This window comes from Cavia porcellus, unplaced genomic scaffold, assembly GCF_034190915.1.
Source record: "Cavia porcellus strain 051 isolate PalLab524CR breed Dunkin Hartley unplaced genomic scaffold, mCavPor4.1 scaffold_12, whole genome shotgun sequence".
Classification (NCBI taxonomy): Eukaryota; Metazoa; Chordata; class Mammalia; order Rodentia; family Caviidae; genus Cavia; species Cavia porcellus.
The window spans coordinates 81,381,471-81,408,217 of record NW_026947495.1 but is presented as its reverse complement, the minus strand read 5'-3'; the positions used below and the strand labels follow the sequence as shown (position 1 = coordinate 81,408,217).

At 56.2% G+C, this 26,747-nt stretch overlaps 1 protein-coding gene across 1 annotated transcript in view; it reads left to right on the top strand.

The window, feature by feature from the left end:
- Positions 1-2,630: 2,630 nt before the first annotated feature.
- The window catches only part of Ankrd44 (ankyrin repeat domain 44), a 233,877-nt gene continuing 209,760 nt past the window's right edge, over positions 2,631-26,747 (top strand). Inside the window, exon 1 of the mRNA XM_063259488.1 lies at positions 2,631-2,809. Coding sequence (XP_063115558.1) covers positions 2,783-2,809 — 27 coding nt within the window. The 5' untranslated portion in view covers positions 2,631-2,782. The remainder of the gene's footprint in view (positions 2,810-26,747) is intronic.

Below are 26,747 nucleotides of genomic sequence, written 5' to 3'. Positions count from 1 at the left end.
CTTGGTTGCCAGGAAGATTAGCAAGAAAAAGCCAAGTTTTTCAGCAGAGGACAACAGAAAAGATGGCCTGAGGCCTTTGCAGGAGGTAGCAAGCCTCCAGCCTTCGCAGCCTGGCTACTGCTCCAGCTGGCGGCAGTCCTTGGCATCACCCACATGGCGATGGTTTTAGGTGCACATAGTCTGCAAGAGTTATGGGGTCATGAAGGTTTCCACCAAAAGACAAGAAGGAGACCTGGACGGCCAGGCAGCATGCCCCTGGGAGGGCAGTGTGTAAAGCTGAGGATGGAGAGTGGGGAAGGCAGGGACATGACTGTCCGAGGAACACTACAAGGAGTGAGAAAAACCAGCCCAATAGAAAAGCCAAGAGAGCCGCAGCTACCCACCTCGCCACAGAGGCAGAGCCACCCAAGGCCTTCGCGTTCACCCACAGTCTCATCAGATGCTGTGCGTGGAACTATGCGACTTAACCTTTGTCCTGCTGTGGTTTGGTTCCATTCCTTTCTATCCCTTTTTATCTGTGCCATAGTATGTTGGAAGTGTTTAATGTTTTTTTCATTTGTACAAGGGCCTTGCAGCTAAGAGTTAGCTTTAGATCTCAGAGGAAACTTGGGATTTGGACTTTCCAGCAATGCTGAAACCATTAGGCAACTTTTAGACATGGATTAACTGTCTTTTGAATACAGCAATGCACGTGAGTCTTGGGGTGGAATGTTATGGCTTATATCCAGATGTCCCCCCAAAGTCATAGGTGGGAAGTGCTAGCCCTCCTCTTGGGGCTGGTCTTCTTCCACAATGGTGTCACCTGCATCTGGGGTGGGAGGGATGCCATGACCCTGGGTTCTTCCCGCTCCTCTCCTTGTATCTGGCTGTCTCTGGAGCCCTCCTTGGGGCCACTCTTAAGCAGCATGGCTCATGATCTCCTCACTCAGCAGGCTGATCCCCTCTCCGGTTCTGATGGGACGGGGTCATCTCTCCGGGGCACTGGCATCTCCCACGTGTTCAGGATCCTTTCCAGGACACAGCACTTGTGGTTTCATGTTCTACAGCAAGCAGAAACCCCGAGGTCTTCCCTCCATGGGCGGCCTGTGTGTCCGCCTGGTCAGGCAGGGCCTGGAGTGGAGCACACAGCTGACCACGCCTGGTCTGCTGTGACCTATGTCCTGGCAAACGCCACTTACCTCTCGCTGCTGCAGTCCCCCTTTGATTGGTGGCCCCAGTGGTCCTCTGGGTCCTCGGCAACGGGCCTGGTTTCACAGACTGTCAAGTGGCCTCTTCCTCATGCCAGGTCACTTGCAAAACCACCTCGACTTCCCTTCGGGGCGGTGGGGATGAGGATCTGAACACAGACTGCTGACAGTGCTGCAGAGCTCCCTGAAGGGCAGCTCCCCCTGCACCCTGCCTCTATCTGGCCTAGGATAGAAACTGGGTGTGGAGAGGACTTTATTTGAACAGTTCAAGTCAGGCTCTTGGGGACAGAACTCACATTCAGAAGTCGGCCCTCTGTGTATTCCTAGGGCCATGAGGCCAATACTGGACACCCGAGGCCTTGAGTTCTGGTTTGTGTCTGCCGCCCAGCGCAGCAGGTGTGTCCACCCTCTATGATAGGCCACTCCTGCACCCAGGGTCCTCTGCTGCAGAAGTGGGGGTGAACTGGAAGTGTTGTGTCCCCCCAGTTGGCAGACAACTGTATTCACCCCCTCATGTGTGTTGGTGACCAGGACCCTGCTGGGCTCATTCACCAGTCCCACAGGGCCAGGTCACTTTGCAGTGTGGCTGGACACTGCAGGCCTTCCGGAAGAGACTGTGTCCTGTCACGGCCTTCAGCTCGTTCTGGGGTCTTTGGTTTATTTGAACCTGACTTATTGCTCAGCTCTTCCAAATCGCGCAGCTTGGGTGCCACCCTCCGGCACTGGCCATTGGTCAGCAGCCCAGCCCCTCGGCTCTGCTCCCCTCTCTGCTGTGCAGTGCCCTTGGTCCTGCGGCTTCGCAGCTCCCATGAGGACACGTGTGCCCTACTGTCACTCTTGTATAAGCAACTGGGGCGTCGAGCTGAGCTGATTTTCTGCGTGTGGTCCGTGGGTGAAGCAGCCGATGTGATGAGCTTCCTTATAGGATGGTAGAGGGGCCGGAAGGCGCTCACAGGGAGGCCCTGGGCCCCCATCCTGAATCCTGACACAGGCCGGGGCGCTGCAGGGCAGAGACTCAGGTCGCCTCGATGCACACACAGGCCAAATCCTCGGGAGGCTGTTTCCCGACCCACTCGTAGCTCCAGGGCTCCCGTGGGGCCTGCAGCTCACAGCTCCTGACAGCCCCGCCCCTCCCTGCTGGTCCCGCCGGGAAGTGGGGGGCCTCATCCATAAGGCTGGGGACAAGCAGAGGAGCCACAGGGGCTCGGCCTGGTCTGCTGGGTGCAGGCCCGGGTGGCCCCAGCTCAGGGTCCCCAACTCACCCGCCGCGCTGTTGTTGAGTGAATGAGCGTGGGCGCGACCCCAACGCGAGCGCGGGGGTTCCTTGAGCCTCCGGCGGCGGGGTCCCAGACCCCACGCGCCAGCGCGCCGAGCCCGCGCCGCTCCCACCCGGACCCACGCCGCGCGCGGGGCGGGGCCGAGCGCGTGTCCTCCCCGCGGTCCGCCCCGCGTGTCCGGCAGGCGGCGGCGTCGCGCCGAGCTGTGTCGCCGGGCGCACTTCCTGTCGCGGGCGGAGCCGGGAGGCTGTCAAGCCGCGGGCGGGCGCGCGGCCCTTCCGCCTGCGCCGGACTCCGGGGCCGGGACGAGCCGGCGGGATGGCGGTGCTCAAGCTGGCGGACCAGGTGGGCGCTGCGCCGGCGGGCGGGCGGGCGGGCGGGCTCGGTGCACGGCGGGCGGAGCGCGGGGCGTGCGCTGCGCGGGGCGGAGCGGGCCGGGGGGACCCGCGCCACCGGCCCTCGGCCCTGCGGGGCCGGACCCCAGCGACACCCCGACCTCCTCCGGGGGCCCGGGCCCGGCGATCCCTCGCGCGGTGCCGCCCAGGTCCCCGCCGCGTCGCTGTCCTCGCTCGGTCCGGAGTGGGAGCGCGCCCCGTCTCCTTTGCCCGGGACCGCGGCTCCTGGGACGCGACACCAAGTTGGTGACGAGGGAAAGGGACGGCACCCCCGCCACGCGTGTCCGTGGACAGTGACGCGGGCCCGAGTGGGGTCGGATGGCAGGCTCAGCCTCGACCTTGCGCGCGGCCCAGAGGTGCCGGACCCGGCGTGGGCGCCCGGGCTCGGGGGGCAGCGTGGCCTTGTCCCGGGACCTGTCTGCGTCCGGCAGGTTCAGGCTTCGTGTTGGGGAGCGAACCCACGGGTGATAACTGCGCACCACCGACTGTCGGAGGGGCGCGGGCCACTGAAAGCTGAGGACTGGTACCGGGTCCCTGCACCCCGCTTGTCCCCGTTGGTCGCCAGCCGTGGGGTGCTTGCTCCTTCCTTATCCCACAGTCCTGCCTGGCCGGTGGGTGACACAGTGTGCCCTCGGCTGTTGCTTCCTAAATCTGCAGAGCTCAGAAATGGTTCTGAAGGCTGTCACCGCTCACAGGAAGGAGCCGCGAGCTGACAGAGCCTGAACCCAGCTGTGCTGCAGGACGGGTGCAGGTCTGCCTTGGGGCGCGCTCTGTCCCCCACAGCCTCCATTCTTCTGCTGGAGCGCCCAGCCTCTGTGGCCCCGGAGGTGTCCGGAGGTGACCTTTTGAAGCATTTGTCAGCACCTCTTCCTTCCCCAGCAAACTGGTGTTGCTGTGGTGAGAAAGAAAGGGGTACAGCATTCCTGTGTCCCAGCTCCCGAGATGGAAGAGCCCATTGGGCTCTGCAGTGGAGAGCGCCTGGCCTGGGGTGGTGGCCCAGGTGCAGGGGTGCAGCCAGAGCCCCAGCGGGCCCTGGTTCCTCCAGGCCCGGAAGTGTGTCTCACCCCTGTGTGAGTCTCACTTCTTCCAAGTTGGTTCTTAACCTTACCGGCTTGCTCTGAGCTCCTGGGAGGAGAGTTGGGCCCTGCTGTTGCTGGTTGGGCTGCCTGCTTGGCAGCAGCTGTGGGGAGGCGCCTGATCCCACTCTTCATCCCTCCCTCACCTGTTCAGTGCTCCTAGTTCATAAGCTGAATCCTGAGTTTTTGGCAGTTGTTGATTTTTTAAGACAGTGTCTCACTGTGTAGCCCAGGCTGGCCTCACACTCAGGGTGATCCTCCCGCCTCAGCCTCCTAAGTTCTGGGATGACAGGTGTGTGCCACCACGCCTGGCTCAGTCATGACTGTTGCTGGGGCTGTTGGAGTTTCAGTGTGAGGACACATGCTTGCTGCTGCTAACCAGATAACCTGAATTGCAGGTTGTCTCAGGGTGTGTTTGAGTGTGACCGAAGAGGCAACAGCCTGTGACATTCTCTGTGCTGCCAAAGTGGGGAGCAGTGTTTGTTGGGGGGTGGGGGTGGCAGCCACTCCTGCGGTGACCTGTCAGTCATGCAAGAGGAGACCACACTTCTAACTGCGTTTGGAAAGTAAGTGGAAGGGGGAAGGGACAGGCCACCGTGGCTTTTACTTTTTTTTTTTTTTTTTTGCCATGAAAAGGAACTAGCAGCTCTTGCCACAAAAAGCCTGGCATTTAACACTTCTGCATTTTAGCTGTGCCCCTGTGTCTCCCCGGTGCAGGACGTACAGCCTCTTGCGGCATCAGAGTGCCTGGCACCTCAGTGTGCAGGTTCCAGGCCAGCTGGGAGGAGCTGGTTCCTCTTTCTGACCTAGAGCACCCAGAGCTGTGTAATTGACCTAATAACGTGATTATTTCCTTAGAGATGGCCCTTGAGAGGTTTATTTACACCTCTGGATATGTGAGATGAGTGTAAGTCTGAGAAAGAAGATTTTATCTTGGTACATTTTGGCTTACACTAGCCACGAAGCCTTTTGCAGTTGGGCTGGAGGTTGAGCTTTCTGGGGCATCCCCGTGTCTTAAGGCTGGGGTGTCCCTGTGATTTAAGTGGGAGTATGGTCACATCTTCCCCTGGCATCCCTCAGGGTTTTTTTTTTTTTTCTGTTAGTTGCAAGGTGTGGAAGCGCCCCAGACACCGGGAATACCCTGTTCCTGCCTGAGTTTGTTCCATCCTCACGAATGCTCTGGGCACAGACTGTGTCTGCAGGTGGCCCTATCGGAGCTTCTGCTGCAGGCCTTCTGGCTTGGCATCCACGGCCAAGCCCTGGATCATACTTAGTCACCCAGATCCCTGGGGAAGGCTGGGCTGGCAGCTGTGCAGTGGTGAGAGACTGAACTCTGGGCCTTTGGTGAGCGGGATTCCAGCCTGGGGTGTGTGGCCTGGGTCTTGGTGTGCATTGTCCTGGGCTGGCTCCATCCTCCATGGGTCCCTTGGGCCATGCTGCAGCCCATGCTCCAGTCCTGCCTGTGGCCGAGAGGAGGCGAATGTGAAGGCTTTGTTCTGGGACCTCTCTGGTGGTTCTGGGACCAGTTGCCTGGTGTGGGCATGTGCTCTAGGGCTGGTACCATGTGGCCCGATGGCGGCTTGTGTTGGTTGTACTCTGATGGTGCGCTGGGCCCTTGGTGAGCCCCACCACAAGGAGGGAGGTTATGGTGTGCTCAGCAATCTGGGACAGAGGCTGTTGGACCTGTTTGAAGTCATGCCCCCAGGCATTGGTGGAGCCAGTGTCCCCACCTGGCTCTCCTATTGCCCGGAGGGGCTCGGACCACAGGCCAGGCTACAGCAGCCCTGCAGGCGACATGGTGTGCAGTGTGGTGTGTGCAGAGCCCTCCCTGCCCTCCTGCCTCGGTGTGGACCTGCTTCCTGGTGAGCGGCCTCCGAGTGGCTGGCTGGGGCACAGAACCCAGGGCCTCGGGCATGCCAGGCAGGTGCTGTACCACTGAGCTCCTCCTGCACCCCAGCTCAGGTGGCTTGTTTATCACACACGCACACTGTAATCACCAGAGGAAACAAAAATGGAGACGTGCAAAAGGAAAGCACAGTAGCTAAAGCTGTCTGAAGTCTCTCTCTCAAAGGTAACTCCTTTCTTTTGTTCTTTTTTTGTTTTTGTTTTTGAGATAGGGTCTCCCTGTGTAGTCCAGGCTGGTCTTGAATGCACAGTGACCCTCCTGCCTCAGCCTCCCAAGTGCTGAGATGACAGGCGTGCACCCCACACCTACCCTCCTCTTGCCGTGGTGACACAGCTCCTTCTAGACTTCTGTTTAGGTATTGAGGGAAAAACTTTAAACTTGCCAGATGATACTGTCAGTATTTTTCACTTGAACACATAGCTAATATTTATGGTCTCTAAGAGATGACTTTTCTAAATAGACTTATGTTTCTCTACTTAACGTGACTGTGCTGTGCTCATGTGAGAAAGTAGGTTGAACCTTTTTTTTTTAAAGAATGTGTCAACCTCAGCTTCCTCTTTTTGTCTACATAGCAAATGTAAACTCACAAAACTGCTTCTTGGGGACCAGAAACAGGACTCAAATATTCCGTGAAAAGATTTACATTTTAATAATATAATGTGTATTATTTATAGGCTAAAGGGTAACATGAAAGAATTTAAAAATAGGCAAAATATCTGATGATCCTGCGGTATTAAGCCTTGTTCAAGCTATGATACTTTTTTTTTCCCTCCATATTGAGGCTCAGTATGACAGAGAAACGGGTCAGAAGGGAGAGCCCCATGTATGCGAGCGTTGTTGGGGTTCAGTGTCATCGAACATCCGTCCCTTTGCATGGGAAGATGACTGGTGATCAGTTCATTTGTCTTTCCTGATTTTCACTGGTTCTTTCTTTTTCCTGATGCCAGGGAACTCACACAAGCCATTCCCTGTGCCAGTGATGGGCATCTTGTCTTCATCCTACCCAGGATGAAGCACAGACGTGGGTCAGTGATATTCAGGTCTGTGAGGAGCTGAGGGGATCCTTAGCCCCATAGGCAGGTGGTGATGGTGTGCTCGTGTGACCCACAGCCCTGTCACTGCCCCTCTGGCTGGGTCTCGCTGGCGCTGGTCTTGTGCAGGCGCAGGTTGGACACTGGCAGCTGGCTTATGGTCAGGGATGACCCTGGGCCCTGGGTTTCCGAAAGCTTGGGTGGACGCGCTCTGGTTTTCGAAAGCTCTGGTTTCTCCAGGACTGTGAGTGCATCTTGGGTTTTTCCCAGGCATCAGGATCCTTTCCTGCAGCCATCCTCAGAATTGCCAGGAGCCAGGATGTGGGACACGGAACTCGCTGCGGTCCCTGGAGGTCCCAAATCCCTGTGGGACATGAGGGACACTTGTGCAGCTGTGCTCACCCCCTGAGCGCTGGTCAGCAGGGCCGCTGTGTCTTGGGGGGAGGAACGCTGACCCTGAGGGCCCCTGCACGTCGCAGGGCAGCATGGGTGCAGCAGGTCTCGGGGTCTGAGAGCCGGGCCTGCCTGGGTGTCTGTTTATCCTTCTCCTGCAGCTGCAGGACCAGCACCCACTGGCCCCGCAGCTCTCTTTCCTACAGGCTCATAGCAGGCTGGGACCATGGGGAGCTTTTCCCTGGGGAGCGTGCGGGGCCTGTGTGTGGGAAACGCTGGCTGAACGAGACGCAGCAGCTGACGGTGCAGCTGGGGCTGCTATTGGGGCTGTGAAGGGTCTTGGGGCAGAGCCAGCAGGGCTTTGGGAGGAGATGGTTGGGTAGAAGGTCAGGTGGGGACTCCCAGGTACTGCCCCTTGGCCTGCAGGCCGGGCTCCCGTCAGGCAGGCAGCAGAGCGAGGGAGGGGAGTCACCACAGTCCACGCTGTCTCTCTCTGTGATGCTGGCTCACCAGCGACTTGTCGGGATGCTATTCTGAGGGTAATTTGCATCAGGGAGTAGCGTGGATTCCATGGTGACACCCCAGTGGTGGCAGAGGCCATTGACGGGAGGGTGCAGTATGGAGAGGCCCACTTTTAATCTTATATTTTTAAAAAACTGTTTCATTTTATTGCCCAGAGCTTCGTGCATGCCAGCAAGAGTTCTAGCATTGAGCTACGCAAGCTCCAGCCCTGCCTCCATACTTTTATTTTTAAATAAAGAATCACAACATTCACAACATGGGAGACCTCCAGGAAGCACCTGATTTAATTTCTAAGAAATCGCTTGCAAGGAGGAAAAGAAAAGCTGAAAGGAAATATAAAGACATTGATTAAAAGGTTGTTGAAAAAGTGTACATGCATGTAAACTAATTGCGGCAAGTAGCTTTCGATTCTGCTTTAAGCAAACTTACCAAACAGTTCTATGAAGTGACTGAATCATGGCTGAGATGGTTGTTTTACGAGTCCCTTCACAAAAAAGAAACAAAACCACCACATGTCAGCGTTCGCGTGGGACCCTCAGGGCTTAGGCCACTGACTAGTGACTGGCTCTGTCGCCTTCGGGGCCTCACTGTCACTTGGTGGGTGTCCCCTGAAGTGGTTCGAATCCCCTTTGACCCTTTGTCAGAAGGCACCTGATTCTGCGAGCTCTGCTCCCTGGGGCCTCACCCGTCTGCCCACAGAGGCCGAGTCCCTTCTGGCATCAGCGTTGGTCGGTATCGTGGGGGCGAGGGGGACCCTGGCTTGGTTTGCTGTTTACCTCCTTAGGTGTAAGAGATCTGGAAGGGAATTTAGATGTTGCTCAGGAAACTTTGTAACAGTGGCTTCTAAACCATGTTTAAACTGTGCAGTTTTAAGAGGCAACAAGAAGTTACAACATTACAGTGTAAGGCCAGGGAGGGGGCCTGGCCCCTGTGTGGCCAGGAAGTGGCCCCAGCAGTGGCCTGCAGGGTTTCCAGCAGCTTCAGGTTGCTGAAATGTTATTCCTACATGTGTGGAAAGCACCCCCGGCTGTCCCCATGCGGCTGGATTTTGGACTCATGTGGACCATACGCGTAGGAAGCAGCCCCCTGCGGGCTCAGGACAGGGCTGAGGACGGGGCCTTGGGACCCTGGCGCCTCTGTCCTGCTAGGACTGGGGCCTGCGAGGTAAGGGTAGTGTCAGTCCTGGTGCTGTCGGGCCTCACAGCCTGGAGGACTGAGCTTTCCTCTGAGGAGCTCTGCACCTTCGCAGTGGGCCTTCTGGAAGGTTCCAGGGCCTGGGTGTTGTGTTGCAGTGTCTAAGGTGTTGTGTCATCTCAGGGGAGCCGTTTCCAAGACTCGTGTGCAGGAGGGGCAGGGCCGAGGGATGGTGCGGTGAGGACTGGAAATCTGGGCCGTCTGCACCGTAGCCTGCAGGCCCTCAGCTCCTGGAGTGTGACCCCCAGCGCTGGGAGGAGCTGAGACCATGGAACGGGAGGGTCCAGACCCTGGCAGTCTGTCCACTGTCCCTGTGTCCTGGGCTGGCTCTGTGTGTCACTGTCGAGAGGAGTACCTTTGGGGTCGCTTTTAGTCCTTTTTGACTATTTTGGTTTTCTAACTTCATCTCTTACTTCATCTGCTCTGTAATTTGAACATTAGCAAAAAACAAAAAATTTTGTTTCTAGAGCCTGGCGTGGTGACTCAGGCCTGTAATCCTAGCACTCAGGAGCCCGAGGCAGGAGGATCGTTGCAAGTTCAAGACCAGCCTGGGCTCAAGTGAGCTCAAGGCCAGCCTGAGCTGCACAGCCAGACGCTGAGCCAAAAACAAAACAACTCCCCCAACCCAAAAAACTCATTTTATGTGAAATCTCCACACTTAGGTTTAAAATGCAGCAGTGTTAGCCAGTGCTTTTTATCATTTCAACTGGTGTAATTGATTTGATGGAAGAATCTTAGGTTTCGATAGAGCTAGTGAGGTACGTGTGGGGCTTGGAGTCATTCTTGATTGAAGTTTGTCAAAAAGAACTTCACAAATTACAAGAATTCCACAATAGAAATAAATTAGGACAGATTAAGTGATGAGAATGCCACTTCCTCCTCACAGGGGCGTAAAAGCATTTTTTGAGGAAGTGCGTAAAAACAGAGTTAGAGAAGAGGTCTTGTCGTCATGAAAAAGTTATCACCGCAGAACATCTAAAAAACATGGGTGAAAAATTTCGAGTCCTGAATGAATAAGTAATGGAGCAGAAAACCTGGAATCTCCCTCCGAGGAGGTGATTGGGAAGCTGGGTGGGCGAAGGCTACCTGTAGAAAGCCGCTCTGATGGGCAGATGGAGCTAGACGGTGCCATGTGAGGCGGACAGTGTTGGATGTGCCCACATTTCTGTTCTAAAAAGGTATTTCTGTTTGCTGGGAGAGGTACGGGGAGGAAGGGTCGAGAAAGTTTTCTAAAGGGGGAGGAAGGCTCGGGGGTGACCAGGCTGTTTCCCAGGGAGTGGGGCACTCTTGAGCCCCACACTGAACAGATTCCCCCGTGCTTGACCCTTTGGGACGTGGCACTGCCAGGCCCTGTGTCCAGGACACTGTTCCACCTAGGCCCAGGGTGGGACGTGGAGGCTGCTCCTGACGCTGCGGAGGGGACCGGCCAGGGCAGACGGCCCACAGGCGGGAGAGGTGGGCTGCAGGGCTCCAGGGCCTCGAGGTCGTAGTGCTCACAGAACCCCACCAGGGTGGAGCCTGATCATTCTGCACCCTGGGGAAGCCCAGCCCCTGCGACCCAACGGTTCTGGCCACATCCCTTGTTACCAGCACCCCTCCTTCAGAGCTGGTAGTTGAGCTCATGAAATGAGGGTGGAGTGTGGACACCTTGCAGCTGCTCCTGTCCCCTGTAGCTCCATGCAATGGGCAGCCTGCTGTGAACAAATCCACGGACAAATCCACAGTTGCTGCTATCTGCTAAGACCCAGTTCATCACAACCACCACCATCATCACCATCACCACCAGCACTAACATCACTCTCACCACCATCATCATCATCATCACCATAACTCCTGGGGATGGAACCCATGGCCTTCTCACTGAGCTCCATCTCTGGTACTTTTTATTTTGTGACATGGTCTCCCAGAGTCACTAATTTGTGTAGGCTGGGCTTTAACTTGGGACCCTCCTGCCTCAGCCTCCCAGAGTGCTGGGATGACAAGGAGTGTGCCATCATTCCAACAACATCTTACAGCATTAAATGATTGAAAAAGACCCAAAGAATACAACTTTGCAACCCAGGAGCACTTAGTGAGGTCCAGGCTTCCATGGCACTGGAACTCAGCCCTCTTTTTTTTTTTGTCTTTTTCATTTTTATCGGTACCAGGGATTGAATTCACGACTGCCTGCTTGCAAGGCAGGTGCTTATGCCGCTGAGCTAAATCCCCAGCCCCAAACTCAGCCCTCTTGACTTGTCGGGGTATCCAGCCTGTTTTCTCTGGGAGAAAGTAGAGGCTCGATTAGCCTCCTCAGTGTGCTTGTAATTAAAAAGCCTTCTTCACAGAAGCTCTCTGTCTCTCAAGGGACGCAGGACGGGAGGTGCCATTTGTTTACCTTTTAAACCACTTGCCTTTAACTGGGAGCGCTGAACCACAGATGCCGCCCGAGAGACGGTGACCGTGACCTCGTGCTGTGCCCGCGTGGGCTGGTCAGGGCAGACGGAGCGCCCTGAGCTACCTTAGGAGCGGAACCGGTCCGGGTGGGCAGCGCGCTGGGTCGGCGTGGAGTTTCAAGTACAGAAAGGGAGGTGGACACTGGAACTGTGAGCTACTGTGAGCAGAAGTTATGACGTCCGCTGACTGACAGTTTCTGGTTGTTCTGGAAGGTTTGCTGGGAAGCTCACGGGGGTTGGTGGTTTCTGGTAAGTGTGAGTGTGGGTGAGTGTGTCCGTGTGTGTGTGTGCATGTGCGTGCGGATTCTCTGGGGTTCACATCAGTATGATTATGAAGATGGTGCCTCCTGGCCTCGTCCCTGGGGTTGTTGTGAAGCTCCTTTGCGGCCCCAGGTGCTGGCCGGGAGGGAGGAAGGAGTCACTGTCGCGTGTCACCGGCCTCTTCTGACTGCTGGCTCAGGAGGTGACCGAGAGGACGCAGAGCAGGTTTAACCGTGGACACTGCAGTGTCAGGAGCCCCAGGCCTCTGACGTTTTCTGAACAATGCCACTGACCCTGGGTGAGGAGGTGAGCACGGGGCCCTCCTTACTGAGAAACTGAGGCAGAGCACTGTCCCCATGGTCCTGAGCCGCCCATGATCCCCGTGTGACACCGACCCTGCCTGCTGACTTCTCGGGAAACCTTGGGGTCCCGATCGCAGCACTGTGGCCCCTGGCGAGCTGGTGGCGGTGGGCAGTGACTGCTGTGTGAACCAATGAGCGGCTGTCACCTGTGCCAGCAGCTGTGTCACCTCTCGCGCCTCTGTCCGTCCCAGTTTCTCTCTTTACCTCCTTCGCCTCCTCCTGAGACCTTTACCCTGAGGACAGGAGAGACAGGAAGCCGTTCCATTTTATTGCCCAGACAGCCCTAGTGAGTACTGGGGGCAGAAAATACCCGCGTTTTCTGGTAATTTTCCTTGGGGTCTTGTTAAGCAGGAGTCGCCCGGAGTGTGGTGTGGGGACAGATCAGCTCGCCCAGCACGTGCCTGTGCAGGAGGAAACTTGGGGTCAGCTGGGGCCGCAGCCTAAAGACCAGCCCAGGAAGTCGCTGTCAGTGTGAGCTCTTCCTTTTAAGCCTGTGGTTCAGGTGGGTCCCCGGGTGGCTGACCCAGCGGGGCTCCACGCCTGGTCCTGGTGGAGGAGGGGACACCCCTGCCACCTCTCACAGCAAAGGACCTAATTCCTGGCACAATGTAAATATTGATTTAAAAATGAAAGCATTCTATTACTGTTTAGAATGCTTGATATGGAATTTCAGCTCTGTTGTGATTTGAGGGTCCATTATCACTTACACATACCCAAGCAAGCGCTTCTTTGCTGGCTGAAAATGTTTTATTGTTCCCTTTGCTCTTTGAACTTATACTTCCACTCTTCTTCCACACATAGAATTTTATCCAAATGCAATGTATTTAAAAAGAACTGCCAGGTGTGGTGGTACAGCCCTGGAATCCCAGCACTCAGGAGGCTGAGGCAGGAGGATCACTGAGAATTTGAGGCCAGCTTGAACTGCATAGTAAGACCTTGTCTCAAAAAATCAAAAAGAACTGATTATCTTAGGATACTGTAACAAAATATGATCATAAGATGTTAAGTTAAATAAACTTCTAGACTGAGTTTACTTTTATGGTGGTTATTAACTTATCAAAACACATGAATATGTTGTAATACATCTTACATGAGACAGTTTGTTAATAAAACATACAAAGGCCAGCAGCTTTATCTGGAATGTGACTCTCCATCTCTTGCTGGTATATTAGCAATTAGTTCAGTGAGGAAGGTCACTTATTGCCCAGTGAGAGGGTCATTTCTTGGGGGGATTTTCCTCTGACCCTGAGTTTGAATCAGCTCTCTCTTTTTTTGGCATGGGGCCTTTTCGCACCTTGGGGGCCTCAGAATCAGGCAGGGTGAAAGGTACCACCTGTACCTTTGGTCAGGCTGGAGAAGGAAAGTGGTGAGAGGACAGGGGGTCCAGCTGCAGGGGGGCCCCTACTGTGGCAGCTGCCTGGGGAAGGGTGAGCTCAGTGAGGAACCTGCAGAGGCCCCCGCAGGCTGGGAGCCCGAAGGGCGGATATGTCTTGGGGTGGCCTGCATTCCGTGGGGTGGCCTGCATTCCGTGGGGTGGCCTGCATTCTGTGGGGTGGCCTGCATTCCGTGGGGTGGCCTGCATTCCGTGGGGTGGCCTGCATTCCGTGGGGTGGCCTGCATTCCGTGGGGTGGCCTGCATTCTGTGGGGTGGCCTGCATTCCGTGGGTGGCCACATGTGAATGTGAGTGGCAGGTGCTTTAGACAGCGCACTTGGGCCATGTCTTTCCTCGTGGAGAGTCTGAACTTAAGATTTTGAAAAGCCAGGCTGATAGGTAGTGAAACTTTAACTTCGAAAGATCAGGTAGGGAGAAAATCTAGTGGTCCTTGCTTAAATATGTTTTGAATTAATTAACCCAAGTAACATCTGATAACCTCCGCACTCTGGTGGATAATTCGGGCCTGAGGAAGGGCTGCTCTGAGTGTGTGTGTGTGTGTGTGTGTGTGTGTGTGGTCCCGGGCAGCCTCTGCCCACATCAGAAGCTTTGCTCCCTTCCTGAGGACACCTCCTCCCAGGCAGCTGAAGGCGAGCTCTCCACGCACTGCTTCTCACCAGGTTTTCAAGTGCAGCGAGAGCCTGGTGTGTGTGAAAGCTGATCCCTCTCATCTAAACACTCAGTTCTGCATTTTTCTAAGCACTGGGGCACACCAGTTGCTCAGGGTGTCTGTCTGCTGGCTGTTTGGATTGGTTGGTTGATTTCTGAACTGGCGAATGAGACAGCTAAATCTGGGCAGCTGCTTCCAGCCAGCGGGGTGGCCCCTGTGTGTGTGCGCGCGGGTGGGTGTGTAGCGCTCACCAGCATCAGGGTCCGTGCCCTGGACACGTGCTGCTGGTGCTGAGAGCGGTGCTGGTCCTCGGTCGCTGCTCTCTGGACCGCTCCGGAGCCCTGACCTCTCCCCAGGTGCTCCCTGCCTTGCCTTTCTGGCTGCGGAGAAGTAGCCTTTTCTTCAACCATTTTTCCTTTTCCTTTGCACTTGGAGGGTGTATATGATTGCATTACTTAGGACATCTAGAGGATATGACAGAAGGTAATTTTAGGCTCAGAGCAAAACTGGGATAACACAGACAAAAAATTTTTTTTAGAACTTTACGGGATCATAGAGATCGTGGCTTTCTCATGCTTACCAAAGTTATGTACGTTTTGACAGTTTGACTAGACCAAGAGTTGGTTCTGAAACTGCACCAACTCATTCAGTTTCAAAAACCCCAGCAGAATTTTTGCATTCTTTAAAACCAAGCTAATTATTTCTGGGAGGAATAAAGAGAACCTTTAAAAAAAAAGGTAGAGAAGGCAGAAAGAAGTTCTTTGTGTTTCTAGGTACTCCTTGAGTGAACTTTAGGTCGTGTTTGGTTGCTACCTTGCTAGTCTTTGGCTTGCATTTACATCGAGACCGTTGACACTACATAGAAGCGTGGTGCTCAGTTTTCCTGAAGGGTGAGGCCAGGATGTTTGCAGAGGATCTGAGCTCCCAGGAGCCACAGGCTTCACACAGAGCACTCCCTCTCGGGCCAGGCAGGCCAGCGGTCTCTTCACTGAGGTGCTGGCACCACGGGACTCACTCCAGCCAGCTCTGGGCTCAGGCACCTTGCGTAGGGCACCGGGCTCCGGGGCACCAGGAGACAGTTTTGTCTGATGTTCCCTAGAGACCACCGCCACACCGAACTGCTGTGGATCTCCGGCCTCTCTGGCCAGGCCCTCGTGCCAGCCCCACGGGCTTTCCTGTTTTCTCTCCTTTTGGCTTTTCTGTAGTCTTCCTCCTGAGGTTTCTGTTTCAGGAACTTGTGACCAGGGTGTGCCTGAGACTCTCAGGGCTGGGACGCTGGCTGTTGCTGGTGTGTGAGGTGACAGGAAGAAGTCACCAAGCCACAGCAGGCTCCAGCTTCTCAGAGACTAAGCCCTACCTGGTGCGATAAGGAGGAAACAGTGCCGGTGGCCAGTCTTTAGAGCCAGGCCCACGCAGAGTGACATCCAGCGACTGTTTTCCACGGTGTGGCCCCTCACTGTCACCTACGGCTTCCCCGGGTGGAGCCTGGGCCCTCCCATGTCCTGTGGGGGTCAGGAGCTGGGAGGGCAGCGGGGTGGGAGCTGGGGCCAGGAGCATTTTAGGGCCTCAGACATGAGCCATCGATGGACTCCTGGCTGCCCAGCCTGCAGTGACCAGGCTGGGATACTCACGGATGGACTTTTTTCAAGACAGGTTCTTGCTGTGTTGCCCAGGCAGGGCTCCAACTCTTCCAAGTGAAAGATTAACAGTGAAGCAGTTTCTAGTATGCTATGATTCCGTGGTCAATGCTTGTTTCTTTAAAAATAATTGTATTCTTAATAGAAACCGGGTTGTTAAAAAGTGCAACCAGTTAAGGACTTGATGACAGTAATTCCCAAGCGCGTGCTGACTTTAGCAGTTTAAGGTGATTCTTTATAAAGCCAAAGTTTCATGCGGTCCTGAAATTGGTGGGATTGCCACGGTGGGTTTTAAAATTTGCAGCGGTGAGATTCCGGGCTGTCTTTCAGGCCTGAGGAGATGAGGTCTGTCTGACGGAGGTTTGAGTCTGGCCTGTGAGTGCCTCGGTGACACCACGATCCTGTTACGGCGCCGGAGAGCAGACGCTGGCCACTTTCTCCTTTCCATGCCGTGTCTGTGGGCAGTGTGCTGACCTCTAATTCAGCAAAAGGAAGCAGCCACCGTTCCAGGAAGTATTTTTAGGAGGCGCGTTGTGCATTTTCCAGCTCTCTGTATTTTTTGATAGAAAGCTAGAGAGACAACGTTGTAACCAGACCAGGGCGTGGACTTTATGTGAAGAGCACTTTAGTTTACAGTGAAGGACAGGAGAGGATGGCCCAGGACGGTTTCTGGGAGCAGTGAGGTTGGAGCGTATGCACTGGGACAGTGGGGGCAGGGGCTCATCCAGTGACAGTCCTCGTCCCTGGCCCCTCCCCCATGGAAGAGGCACCCCACTGTGCCAGGCTGGGGGAGGAGGCACCTGGCATCTCAGAGGGCTCAGGCCCTGTGGGGGGGGCACCAACCCAGCTGCAGAGCAGGAGAAACCCCTCGCCCTGGCCAGGGGCCAAGAGTCTTCTGAGGGCCACAGGGAGCAGATGAACGGGCTCCCCCTGCTCCCTGCAGGTCCCCAGCCCCAGTCCCCGCCTCCAGGGCCAAGGCTTTGCTGCTTGACGGCCCACATGTCACACCGATGTGGCCGGGGTAAAGGCCAGAGGGGCAGGTCGGAGGGCAGCGGGCCTCGGTCTTTCTGTCTAATGGAAGCCGGGCCTGGGGCACCGGCCTGATGTGTAGAGGGAAGGGACTGGGTCACACCGCAGCCACCTGGGTGCACATCTGGGGTCTGGGTGTGGAACTCGGCCGGCCTGAGTCCTCTGTCCTTGTTACTGTCCCTCTGCTGGACCTCGCACCTGTGCTTCCCCGTTTGACAGGTAGTTAGACAGCACTTTGCTGCGCTCCCTGACGTCACAGCGCGCCCTCCGCCTCTGCCTGGACAGCACCTCTGAGCTGCAGGCGCGGGCTCCCGACTCGTCTGTTCTGTGGGCTTTATCCTGAGAGCGTGGGGATCCCTGCGCATGCCTGGTGGGAGCAGAGGGATCTGGATTTTCCTGCTGCAGGAGGGTGCAGGCCGGGGTTAGAATTATCCTGCCGTGCATCCCAAGCCTGTGGACCCGACAGCCCTTAAAGATTCTGTGACGGTGAAATTGTAGATAGCAGAAGTCACACACAGCATCTAAACAAACGCAAGATGCTCATGGCAATAAAAAGGGGAAATCATGTGAAGGTAATGTGTAATAAACAGCCTTTATTCCAATATGTGTGCAGCTGCTTTGAAGACATGAGATAGTTCTATTTTTAGTCTTCGAACACTGTAGGTTGAAGAAATAGTCCACTGCACAACTGTAATTCCAGCACTTGGGTGGCTGAGGCAGGAGAACCATTGTAAGTTTGAAGCCAGCCTGGGTTACAAAGTGAGGTCAAGGCCAGACCGAATTGCATAGCAAAACTCTGCCTGAAAAACACAAGGAAAAAATAAAAGTCCACTGAATAGTCTGAGCGCTCCACCTGGAGGGCCGAGCTGTGGTCAGGGCGAGGGTGGATGCTCAACCTGCAGGAAGCCTTAGGTCTGACCTCTAGCTGTGCAGGAGAGAAGGCCAGCAAACTTTCTCATGCAGATCATAAAGTAATCAGCAACCCTGAACATCGACCAGCACAGATGTGTTCTAGATGTGGCCTGTTGATCATGAGTAGTGTTCCTGGAGGAGCCGAGGTTTTTAAAGATTCTCAAAGAAAATCTGGGGTAAGTTCCAATAAAAGCGAGTATCTTGCCCCTCAGTTTATGGGGTGATTGAGCTCCCAGGCAGGGCCGTGCATTCAAGATGCACAACTGAGAGCAAGATTCAGGCGAACGTCCTTCCCTGCAGGATGGAAGCCTCGTGGGACAGGAGGCGTGTCATCCCCCTGGGGCACCGCAGGGTGCCAGCCTTCCCACTCCATCCCCAGGACCAGTGACCTCCTGGGGCAGCGTTGCCGCTGAGAGCTGGGTCCCAGAGCAGAGTGGGCCCTGTGCGGCTGTCACACAGTGGCCGCCTGGCCTGGCCATGGTGTTTCACAAGTGAGGGGACCGTGGACCAGACCGAATGCCAGGTGAATGGCACGGAGCCCCCACGTGGCCTCTGCCCTTTGTGGTATCACACAAAGGGGACACTTAACCCGGGGAGGGGACTCAGAACAGGGTGGGGTGCATGGAGCCCCAGGGCAGGCAGAATGCAGGACTGGGCAGAGGAGGAAGCGGAAAGGCTCTCTCTGCCCGGGTGCTGCGTGGCCGTCACAGAGGTGGAGCAAGGGCGTGGGGATGGCAGGAGAGGTGGCCCCGAAGGAGCTGGCCTGGGAGGCCCCGTGGTGACCTCTGGTGGGGTCGTGGCTGGGCCCAGTCCTGGCTATGGCAGGGTCTAGGTGGCACCTCCGTCACACGGGCCTGGTGACTGTCCTCCACCACCTCTGCAGGTAAGCACAGCTCAGCTGTCCGCTTCATAGATTGGGAACTGGAAGGAGCACGCGCAGTGCTCCCTCTTGGAGCACACGGCTAGTGTCTCAGCAAGGAGGAGCCCGGCCTTACCAGCGCCAGGGCCGTCAGGGTGTCCACAAGCGCTTGGCGACCACCACTCAACCCTGCGCCCTGCGCCCTGCGCCCTGTACCCTGCGCCCGCCCTGTCACTCGTTCACAGCTGGCCCATGGTAGGAGGCATTGTGTTTCTGCCGAGCGGCTGCAGCAGGTCCCACATGGAGGAGGAAGTGTGGGGTTCTTGACTCACACCTTTGTCACTGGACCGGTTTCAGGGGTTCATTGTGGAAAGCCTCGCCGTGCCGAGAGGAGGGCCTCTGAGCTGGTGATGCGTCTCCTCCTGGGTGTTCCTGGCACGGACCAGGGCTGATGGGAAGAGTGGGCCTTGCCTCAGAGTGGGCTCTCAGGGTGCCCCAAGGTCACCAGCATTTCCAGTCTGGTGGTTCCCCGTCTCTCTTGGAAGCAGGCAGGGCATTTCTGCAGGGCGTGTGGAACCAATTTTAAGGGCCCAGGGGCTCTGGCTGCGAGGCTGTGTGCTGGCGGAGGCTGGTCTGGGCCCTCTGGGAGCCCCCGCCTTGCTGACTCACATCGGGGGAGTGCAGTGCAAGTGAGCACGATTGTTGGCGGGCGGTGGACCGCTTCTGAGGCGGCTGCCTTGAAAACACTGCTGCAGATGAGGGCTTGGGCTGCAGCCCTGGGTCGCTCGGGAGCCCCTCCCTCCCCAGGACCCTCAGACCTGTCGCCCCACCGCCAGCCTCTTCCCTGGCCAGGACCGAGCTGCCACCCTGCAGGCCCCGTCTCCTCCTCTGCTGCTCCCGTCTCTTGGTGCTGGGCTGGACTCAGGTGTGGTTAATGGTGAGCAGCCACAGCAAAAGCTAGCAAGGTTGTTTTAATTGGCTTTTTGTATAAAAGTACAGTGTCCAAGCTGACATAAATTTACCCAAGCAGCTCTCTGCAGTGCGGCTGTGCACACTCGAGTCCCTGCAATCCTGTCCCGTGTGGGGGTGACATCTCCCATCCTCCAGGAGTCCCTGACCACGGAGCTCAGGAAGCGGAGGAGCTCGGGCCTCCCAGCCATGGAGGCTGCAGGTCACTCCCTGCCCACGTCCTCCCCTGCTCGGTGCCAGCTGAGCGGACCCTGGGTCCTGGCGCTCTTCTCCTGCGGTCCCCTCCCTGAGTCTGCTCCGAGAGGTGTGGTCCCCTCCCCAGGCCTTGGGGACACCCAGACACCATGCCATGGGGCACCCCACTTCCACTACCTCCCACCAGACTTTTCCCTCTCAGCCCTCTTTCTTTCTCCTCCAGGGATTGAACTCATGCCTTTGCCCTGAGCTACATAACCTGCCCTTTGTAAAATTGCTCCTTTTGATAACTTTTTTTTTTGGTCGGGCATGATGGTCGGGCATGATGGTTGGGCATGATGGCGCATATCTGTGTACCCAGCACTTCCCTGTCCCCACCCCACCCTGCAGCTGTTCCCTAAATTTCTGGGTTTCCTGTTGGGAGTATCCACACCCATGCCTGCCCAGGGCCTGGGAGATGGGCTGGTGGCACTTTGTTACCATGGCAACAGGCTGCCGTGCCAGCCATAGATGGGGTCAGGTCGGCAGGCGTCCCTCGGTGCATGGGGAAGGCTCCTGCATGGCTAGGTGCTGTCCTTGGCCCCTGAAGACCCCCTGCCTGTGGACACCTGTGCATCCCTTCTTGGAGCCGATCAGTTTGCCCAGGGTCCTTCCGGGGCACATGTGGAACCCCCTCCACTGGGGGCAGGTGTGGGTGCAGTGATGCCCCTGCGGGGGGAGACGGCTCCCAGCCGGGCTCGCAGCTGCCCCTGAGCTCTGCCCCTCTTTCCTCTTCCCCTCGGTTTCAGCCGCAGCCTTCTCTTCCCGGGGTGCCCTTCCTTACTGCAGCTTGGCCAGGCATCTGTGGCCCCTCGAGAAGCAGATCTGGGCCACTTCTGCCACTGAGGTGCATGGCAGAGTCGCAGCTCCTGTTTCCATGGCAACAGGCCTTTGCCTGGGCTCCTGGCAGTGTGGCCACCTCCGTCTTCCAGCTTCTCCTGCTGCATTGCTTACAAAAGGCCGTTTGACGCTGGAACAGGACGGGTAAGATGCGACTGTACCCACTGGAAGACACGGGGATGGGTATTAAGCATACAGGGTGGTGCACATAATAAGCCTGCGTCTGCACAGATACACCCGGCAGGCAAGTAGCACCCAGGTCAGGGGTGCACATCAGGGCGCCCCACAGGTGGTGGCTCTTAATGGAAATGCTGGACTTTTTCCCAGTGCATTCCAAAGTGAGGTCAAGCCTGAGTAACGCAGGGGCTTAGCAAGATTCTGTCTCAGCACAAAAAATGAAAGACAGGGCTGGGGTGCAGCCCGGTGCTGAGGCCCTGGGTTCGGTCCCCAGCAAAGAGTCAGTGAGACAGTGAGGGAACAGAGCTCACAGGAAGGAACAGGACACACTGGTTTTCTCACCCGAGTGTAAACTCAGCAGGGCGCTCGTGCCCGTGTCCGTGGGTGATCCGTGTCACTGACATGGGGCCTCTGCCTGCTCCCTCCTGCCTGGATCTGCCTTGAATGCTTGTTCTCTGGACTCAGCTCCCTGGCCCTCCCCCTTCACCTCTGCTGTCCCTCAGGAACTCAGCAGACCCCATGGCCTGCGTGTGCAAAGCCGGCACAGACATCCTTCCTGGGCTGGCCCAGAGCTCCTGTCCCTATCAGCATCTGCTCTAGCAGCAACGTGGCTCCTTGGTGCACCCGCATCTTCCTGCCTGAGCCTCCCCACGCCAGTGTGCTGAGCTCTTGTTGGCCAGCTATTGTGGCATTTCAAGCAAAGGCCACTCTGCCTTGTCCAGTGGTGATGCCCTTGGGCCATGTGAACCCACGCGCTGCCTCCCTGTTCCTGTCCTAAGACCCTGTGGGTTCCTCCACAGCCCTGGGTGCGTGAGCTTCCTGGAGGCCTGTCTGGCTGGGGCCCGAGGGGCTTGGTCCTGGTCCTGGGTGGTTGAGCCTGGTTCTGTTGTGGAGTCCCCCTGGAAGGAGGCTCCTGTTTGCCCTGAGCTGTGTCCCTATCACACCCCAACCTGAAGACTCTGCTCCTGCCTCGGCGGGGCTTCTTCCCCAGAGCTCGCTGCCCATGTGGCTTCCATCTCTGGATGCAGCCTTGCCCAGGCACCTGGCACTTTGCTTCTAATGTTGCTCTGAGACCTGGTGCCCCAGTGAACCACTGTCTCCCTGCAGTGGGGTCCTCAGGGTGTAGCTGGTCACCCCTTACTCGAGGGAGCACAGGGTCAGGGGATCCAGATGCGGTGTGGGCCTGGAGGGTGTGGGGTTCAGCCTGCCCTGTGGAGAGTCCTGTGGATAAGGTGGCTGATTGGCCTTGGAGCCCACAGTCTGCTCTGAACCTTCAGTCAGAGCGGCAGCGTCCTGGGAGTTGGGGTGGGGAGGTGCTAGGGCACAGAGGAGCCTGGGGATTACTGAGAAACTGCTCAAGCAACTTGGTATTTACATTTTTGTTTGTTTGTTTTATTTTGTTTTGTCTTGGTCTTTTTGAGACATGGTCTCTCTGTGCAGTTCAGGCTGGCCTTGAGCTCACTTTGTAGCCCAGGCTGATCTAGAACTTGCAACAATCCTCCTGCCTCAGCCTCCTGAGTGCTGCAATCACATGACCAACTAAGCTTAATACTTCAGAAAAGCCGTAATTACTATTCACAGGCAATGCAGGGCATCCTGTGCAGTGTTCCTGTTCTGCCTGAGGTGTTTTTCAGATGTGCATCTAGGGGAGTATCTGGTCACTTCTGGGGCGACTGTGCTTTCTTTAACAAGAGTTGTTCTATGGTAGAAGTGGGCACTTTCCAGGCACAGTTTTCACAGAGAACTTCCATCCCTGCAATCCCATGTCCATCCAGATGAGCAGCAGCTTTTGGAAAGGCCCCCTGCGGGCATCGGGTCGAGCTCTTCCCTCCAGGTGGAGTCGGGGTCCAGCGTGGTCAGTGGTCAGTGATTGGGAGTGACATTGTGATGCAGAGTCTCAGCATGGAGCCCAGACATGATAGCGTCATCTGCACCCCCTCCCCCAAGAGTAACCATGTTACTAAGTGATTTTAGGGCCTGGTTCTAAAAGGATTTGACTCAAACAGGGTGATGCCCCTCATTCCCCTCGAGGAGTCAGTGCAGGCTGCAGCATTGCTCCCTGGCCGCCGCTCTGTCCAGGCCTGTGTGCTGCTCGGTGCCATGGTGCTGTGCTGGAATCGGGTGTGGCATGGTGGGCCTGTGTTTGCATAGAAGTGCGTTTTGCTCTATTTGGGCTCTGGTTGGGAAGCCTGGTGCTCAGGGTGGCCTGGGCATTGCATGTGCCGGTCCCGTGGTGCAGACCAGGTGCACATCTGTGCTTTGCGTTGGGAAAGGTGGTTTCTGCTGTCTGAGTTCTCTCTCCCGCTGCTGCCTCCCGGTTAGAGTGGGTCGGCAGGCCCTGCCTCCGCCCTGCCGCGAGCCAGTGCTCTCACTGCCTTAGCCTGATCTTCGCGGCTGGAGCCTTGTTCTGGTCTTCCGTTCAGCAGCAGCAGTGCCTGATTCTCCAAGGTCCCTCTCACTTCCTCTGTGACATTCCTCCGGGGACACAGTGACGGCTACTGTGAAGGCATGGGATGCAGACGGCAGAGTCTTCCTCACTGGCACAGATAGGGTGAAGCTTTTCAGAAAAGGCTGTTTCTTCTGCTTCTCTTTGCTGCTTTTGGCTGCAGGAAGGTGTGGACACACTTCTGGGTGGCAGAGCGCTTGGCTTGAGCTGTGACTGCACTCACCGAAGCCACACAAGGAGGGGTTTGGTGCCGGCGGGTACAGGCAGGGTGGCCTGGCCACAGGGCTTTCAGTGAGTCCCGGCAAGTGACCTTCCACTTGTGGAGGAGCCCAGGAGGTGCTGCAGGGTTTGGGACAGGGGAACCCCGAGAGGCAGTGTCCTGGCCGGGCTGGGCCATCCCTGGCATAGCGTGGTACTGGGCAGTGGGGGACCGGGGTGTGGGTTTTTTCCTGGGAACTGGAGCACAGTTAACAGAGGGGCCAAGCTTTGCCAAGGACGTTTTCCCGGGCAGCCTCAGGGGGCAGGATGAGCTCAGGCGGAGAAGGGGTTTGGAAAATTGCAGTAGGGTGAGCTAGGAGGCCCTGCATCCAGGAAATTTAATGAGGAACTTCCTCCAAACTGGACTTGATCCTGGATTTCCCACGTGGCCACACTGGTGCTTGCCACGGAGCCTTCCTGGATCAGAACATGTGGGCCGTGCCACCAGTGTGGTCCTGGGCGGGGCAGGAGCCATGTGGGGGTCAGTCTCATACTCTGAGTCCTGGACCCCCCCCCCCCCTTTCTGCTCACTCAGCTCCCTTCTCGGAACTCAAAAACTGCCTCTCGACTGCCAGCTGTTAGGAAATCAGTGTAGACCCAAAGCACCTGCTGGGCCGGCTGTCCTCGGAGACCGCACAAGTGCAGTGGGGAGAAATCAGAGCCCTGCACAGTGCTGGTAAGAATGTAGCACGGTGCAGCTGTTGTGGAAAACACTGTGGTCCTCCTACCTCAGAAATTAAATATAGAATTACCATTTGGTCCAGCAGCTCCACTTCTGGGTGTGTATCTAAAAATATTAAATGCAGGAATCTGGGTGTGGTGGTGCATGATTGTCACCCCAGCGCTCGGGAGGCTGAGGTGGGAGGGTCACCGTGAGTTAGAGGCCACCTGGCTACATGGCTAGACCCGGTCTAAGAAACAGAAAGGTGCCAGGGTTATAGCTTAGTGGCATAAGCGCCTTCTTGACAAGCTCAAGATCCTAGGTTTGGTTCTTGGTACAAAACAAAAAGCAGAGACACTAATGTGTTTGCATACCAGTGTTTGTGTGTAACAGTATCATTCACAAAATAAAACCAGCAGTAACTCCGGTCTCCAGTGATGGTGAATGGCTGAACAAAATGTGATTACGCATGTGATGGAATAGCATTCAGCCCTGTAAAGGATGGAAGTTGGATGCCCGCCTGCCACGAACGAGCCTTGATGCTGATTCGCTGGAGGGTGCTACTCTCAGGATGTAAGCAGACACCAAGGGCCGCTGCTGATTCCACTTGGCACCGGCACCTGGAGAACCGAGCTCGCAGAGGGCGGAGGCCGAGAGGGGTTTCTGGGAGGAAGGAGGTGGCAGGTGGCTCCTGTGGGGAGGTCCCGGCTGGGGACCAAGGAGCATTTGCAGCAGGCCCTGGGAGCGACACACTTAGAGACAGTTAGAATGGTGCATTTTATGTTATGTGTACAAAGAGATTTGTGTAAAAAAATAAATTTTTAAATTCATTTAAAAAGTGTGCATTTTAAACTCATACTAAAAAACAAATGAGTGAACCGGAGAAAGTCATGCCTGATTTTTCCCCAAAGATTTACAATGATCAGTGAAAAGCTGTTACTGTGTACGGATTCTCTTAGTTTTGTTAGGGACAATACCGTCTTTGTGTTTGTCAGTCTTTCTGAGGGAATACCTCTTAAAAACTATTGTCACGCTGGGCTGAGCTGGCAGAGACGCAGCTTTCCAGGCTGTGGGACTTCCGCTGCCCGGGGACCAGGGCGCTGACCCTCCCCACCGCTCCGAGGCCTCCGCCCCTAGCAGGGCAGCTGGCTTTTGCTGGGAGGTAGGGAAGGGGGTGCAGGGAGGGGCTGCGGGAGGAGCCTCGAGGCTGCCTTGACCTTCCTAGGAAGTACTCAGCCAGGGCATGTGCACCTGACGTCCGTCGATACTCGAGGCCCTGAGCGTGCTGGTCATCCTGAGCGGTTCTGTTGCTGGCTTCGTTTTAACTGTGCTCTGGAGGGTGAGGACAGTGGTGAATGCAGGGTAGAGAGCAGGTTCTTACGTGTGCGTTTGGAGTTGAGGTTTTTTTTGAGCCTGAAAGCTAGATGCTGCACTTAGGTTCCTGACATATTTTTTCCGACTTATCTTGTGCAGTTTGGTTCACTTCCTGCTGCAGTGATTTCGGTGCCCTTTGCTTTGTCCCCTGATATCTAAGGGTTGGCTCAGGCTGCCTTGTCTTTTGGCTCTGCTGTTCCCCATGTAGCTGTTAACTGGGGAGACTAAATGTGGGCCCCTCAAGCTGCAAGGTCTCTCAGAGACTTGTAATGAGAAGTGCACCCTGAAAGCTCAGCATCCTTCCTGCGTAGGGTCCTGCTGTGGGGCCTGGTCCCATCGTGTCACGTTCAGATCCCCAAGGAAAGTGTGACTTCACAACATCTTTCCCTGAGCTGTAATTTTGAAATTTTCTGTTCCTCAGTCCACGTTTGAAGCGCCTCATGACCACAGAGCTCCGGGGAGCTGGCACCCTGTGTTGTTCGTCTTGGTCCCGTGGGAGCCTCCTGAGCTTGGTTAGGTGCCGGCCAGGTCGAGCCAGGGTCCTGGTGGCGTCAGAGCTGTGTATGGTCGTTGCCTGCGAGGATCTCCCCAGGCACAGTGCGGACACCAGGAAGGCCTCCTGGGTGTGGGTCCTTAAGCTAAGCACGGTTCCTTCTCTGGTGGCAGGAGGTGGCTGGAGAGGTGTGGTCACTGCTGTCTCACCGGCCTGCTGTGGCTCATGTGTCTGGGAGCCAGCGCTGTGTCCTTGGATGCTGGCAGCGACAACCAGAGAGAGAGGGTCAGGCTGGGGCTCTCACCTGTGATTTACACACTTCCAGTCCCTCATTGGTGACACTTTAACGTGGGACCCCCTATTTCTCCTTGCTAGGAATCCCTCCGTCATCCCTGTGAGGGAGGCACGATGCTAGTGGGTGTTGCTCTCTCTTGTGTGTGTGTGGTGCTGGAGACTGAACCCCGGGGCCTCCACCTTGAATCCTGGGCCCTCTTTATTTTCAGATAGAGTCTTACTAAATTACCCAGATTGGGCTGGAACTTGCCATCCTCCTGCCTCAGCCTCCCAGAGTTCTAAGGTCACAGGCATGCCCAGCTCTTTACACCTCTTTGGTAACAAGGTGGAGAAATGATCTGTGAAAGAATATCTTTTGCCCCCAGCCAGGAGCTCACCTTTGGTGACTGAAAACTCTGCAGTTGCAGTGTGCTTGCTGTGCAGTTTTCAGAGGAGTGTGGTGGCCACCTGAGGTGAGCCCTGAGGGCTGAGGCTGAGCTGCAGTG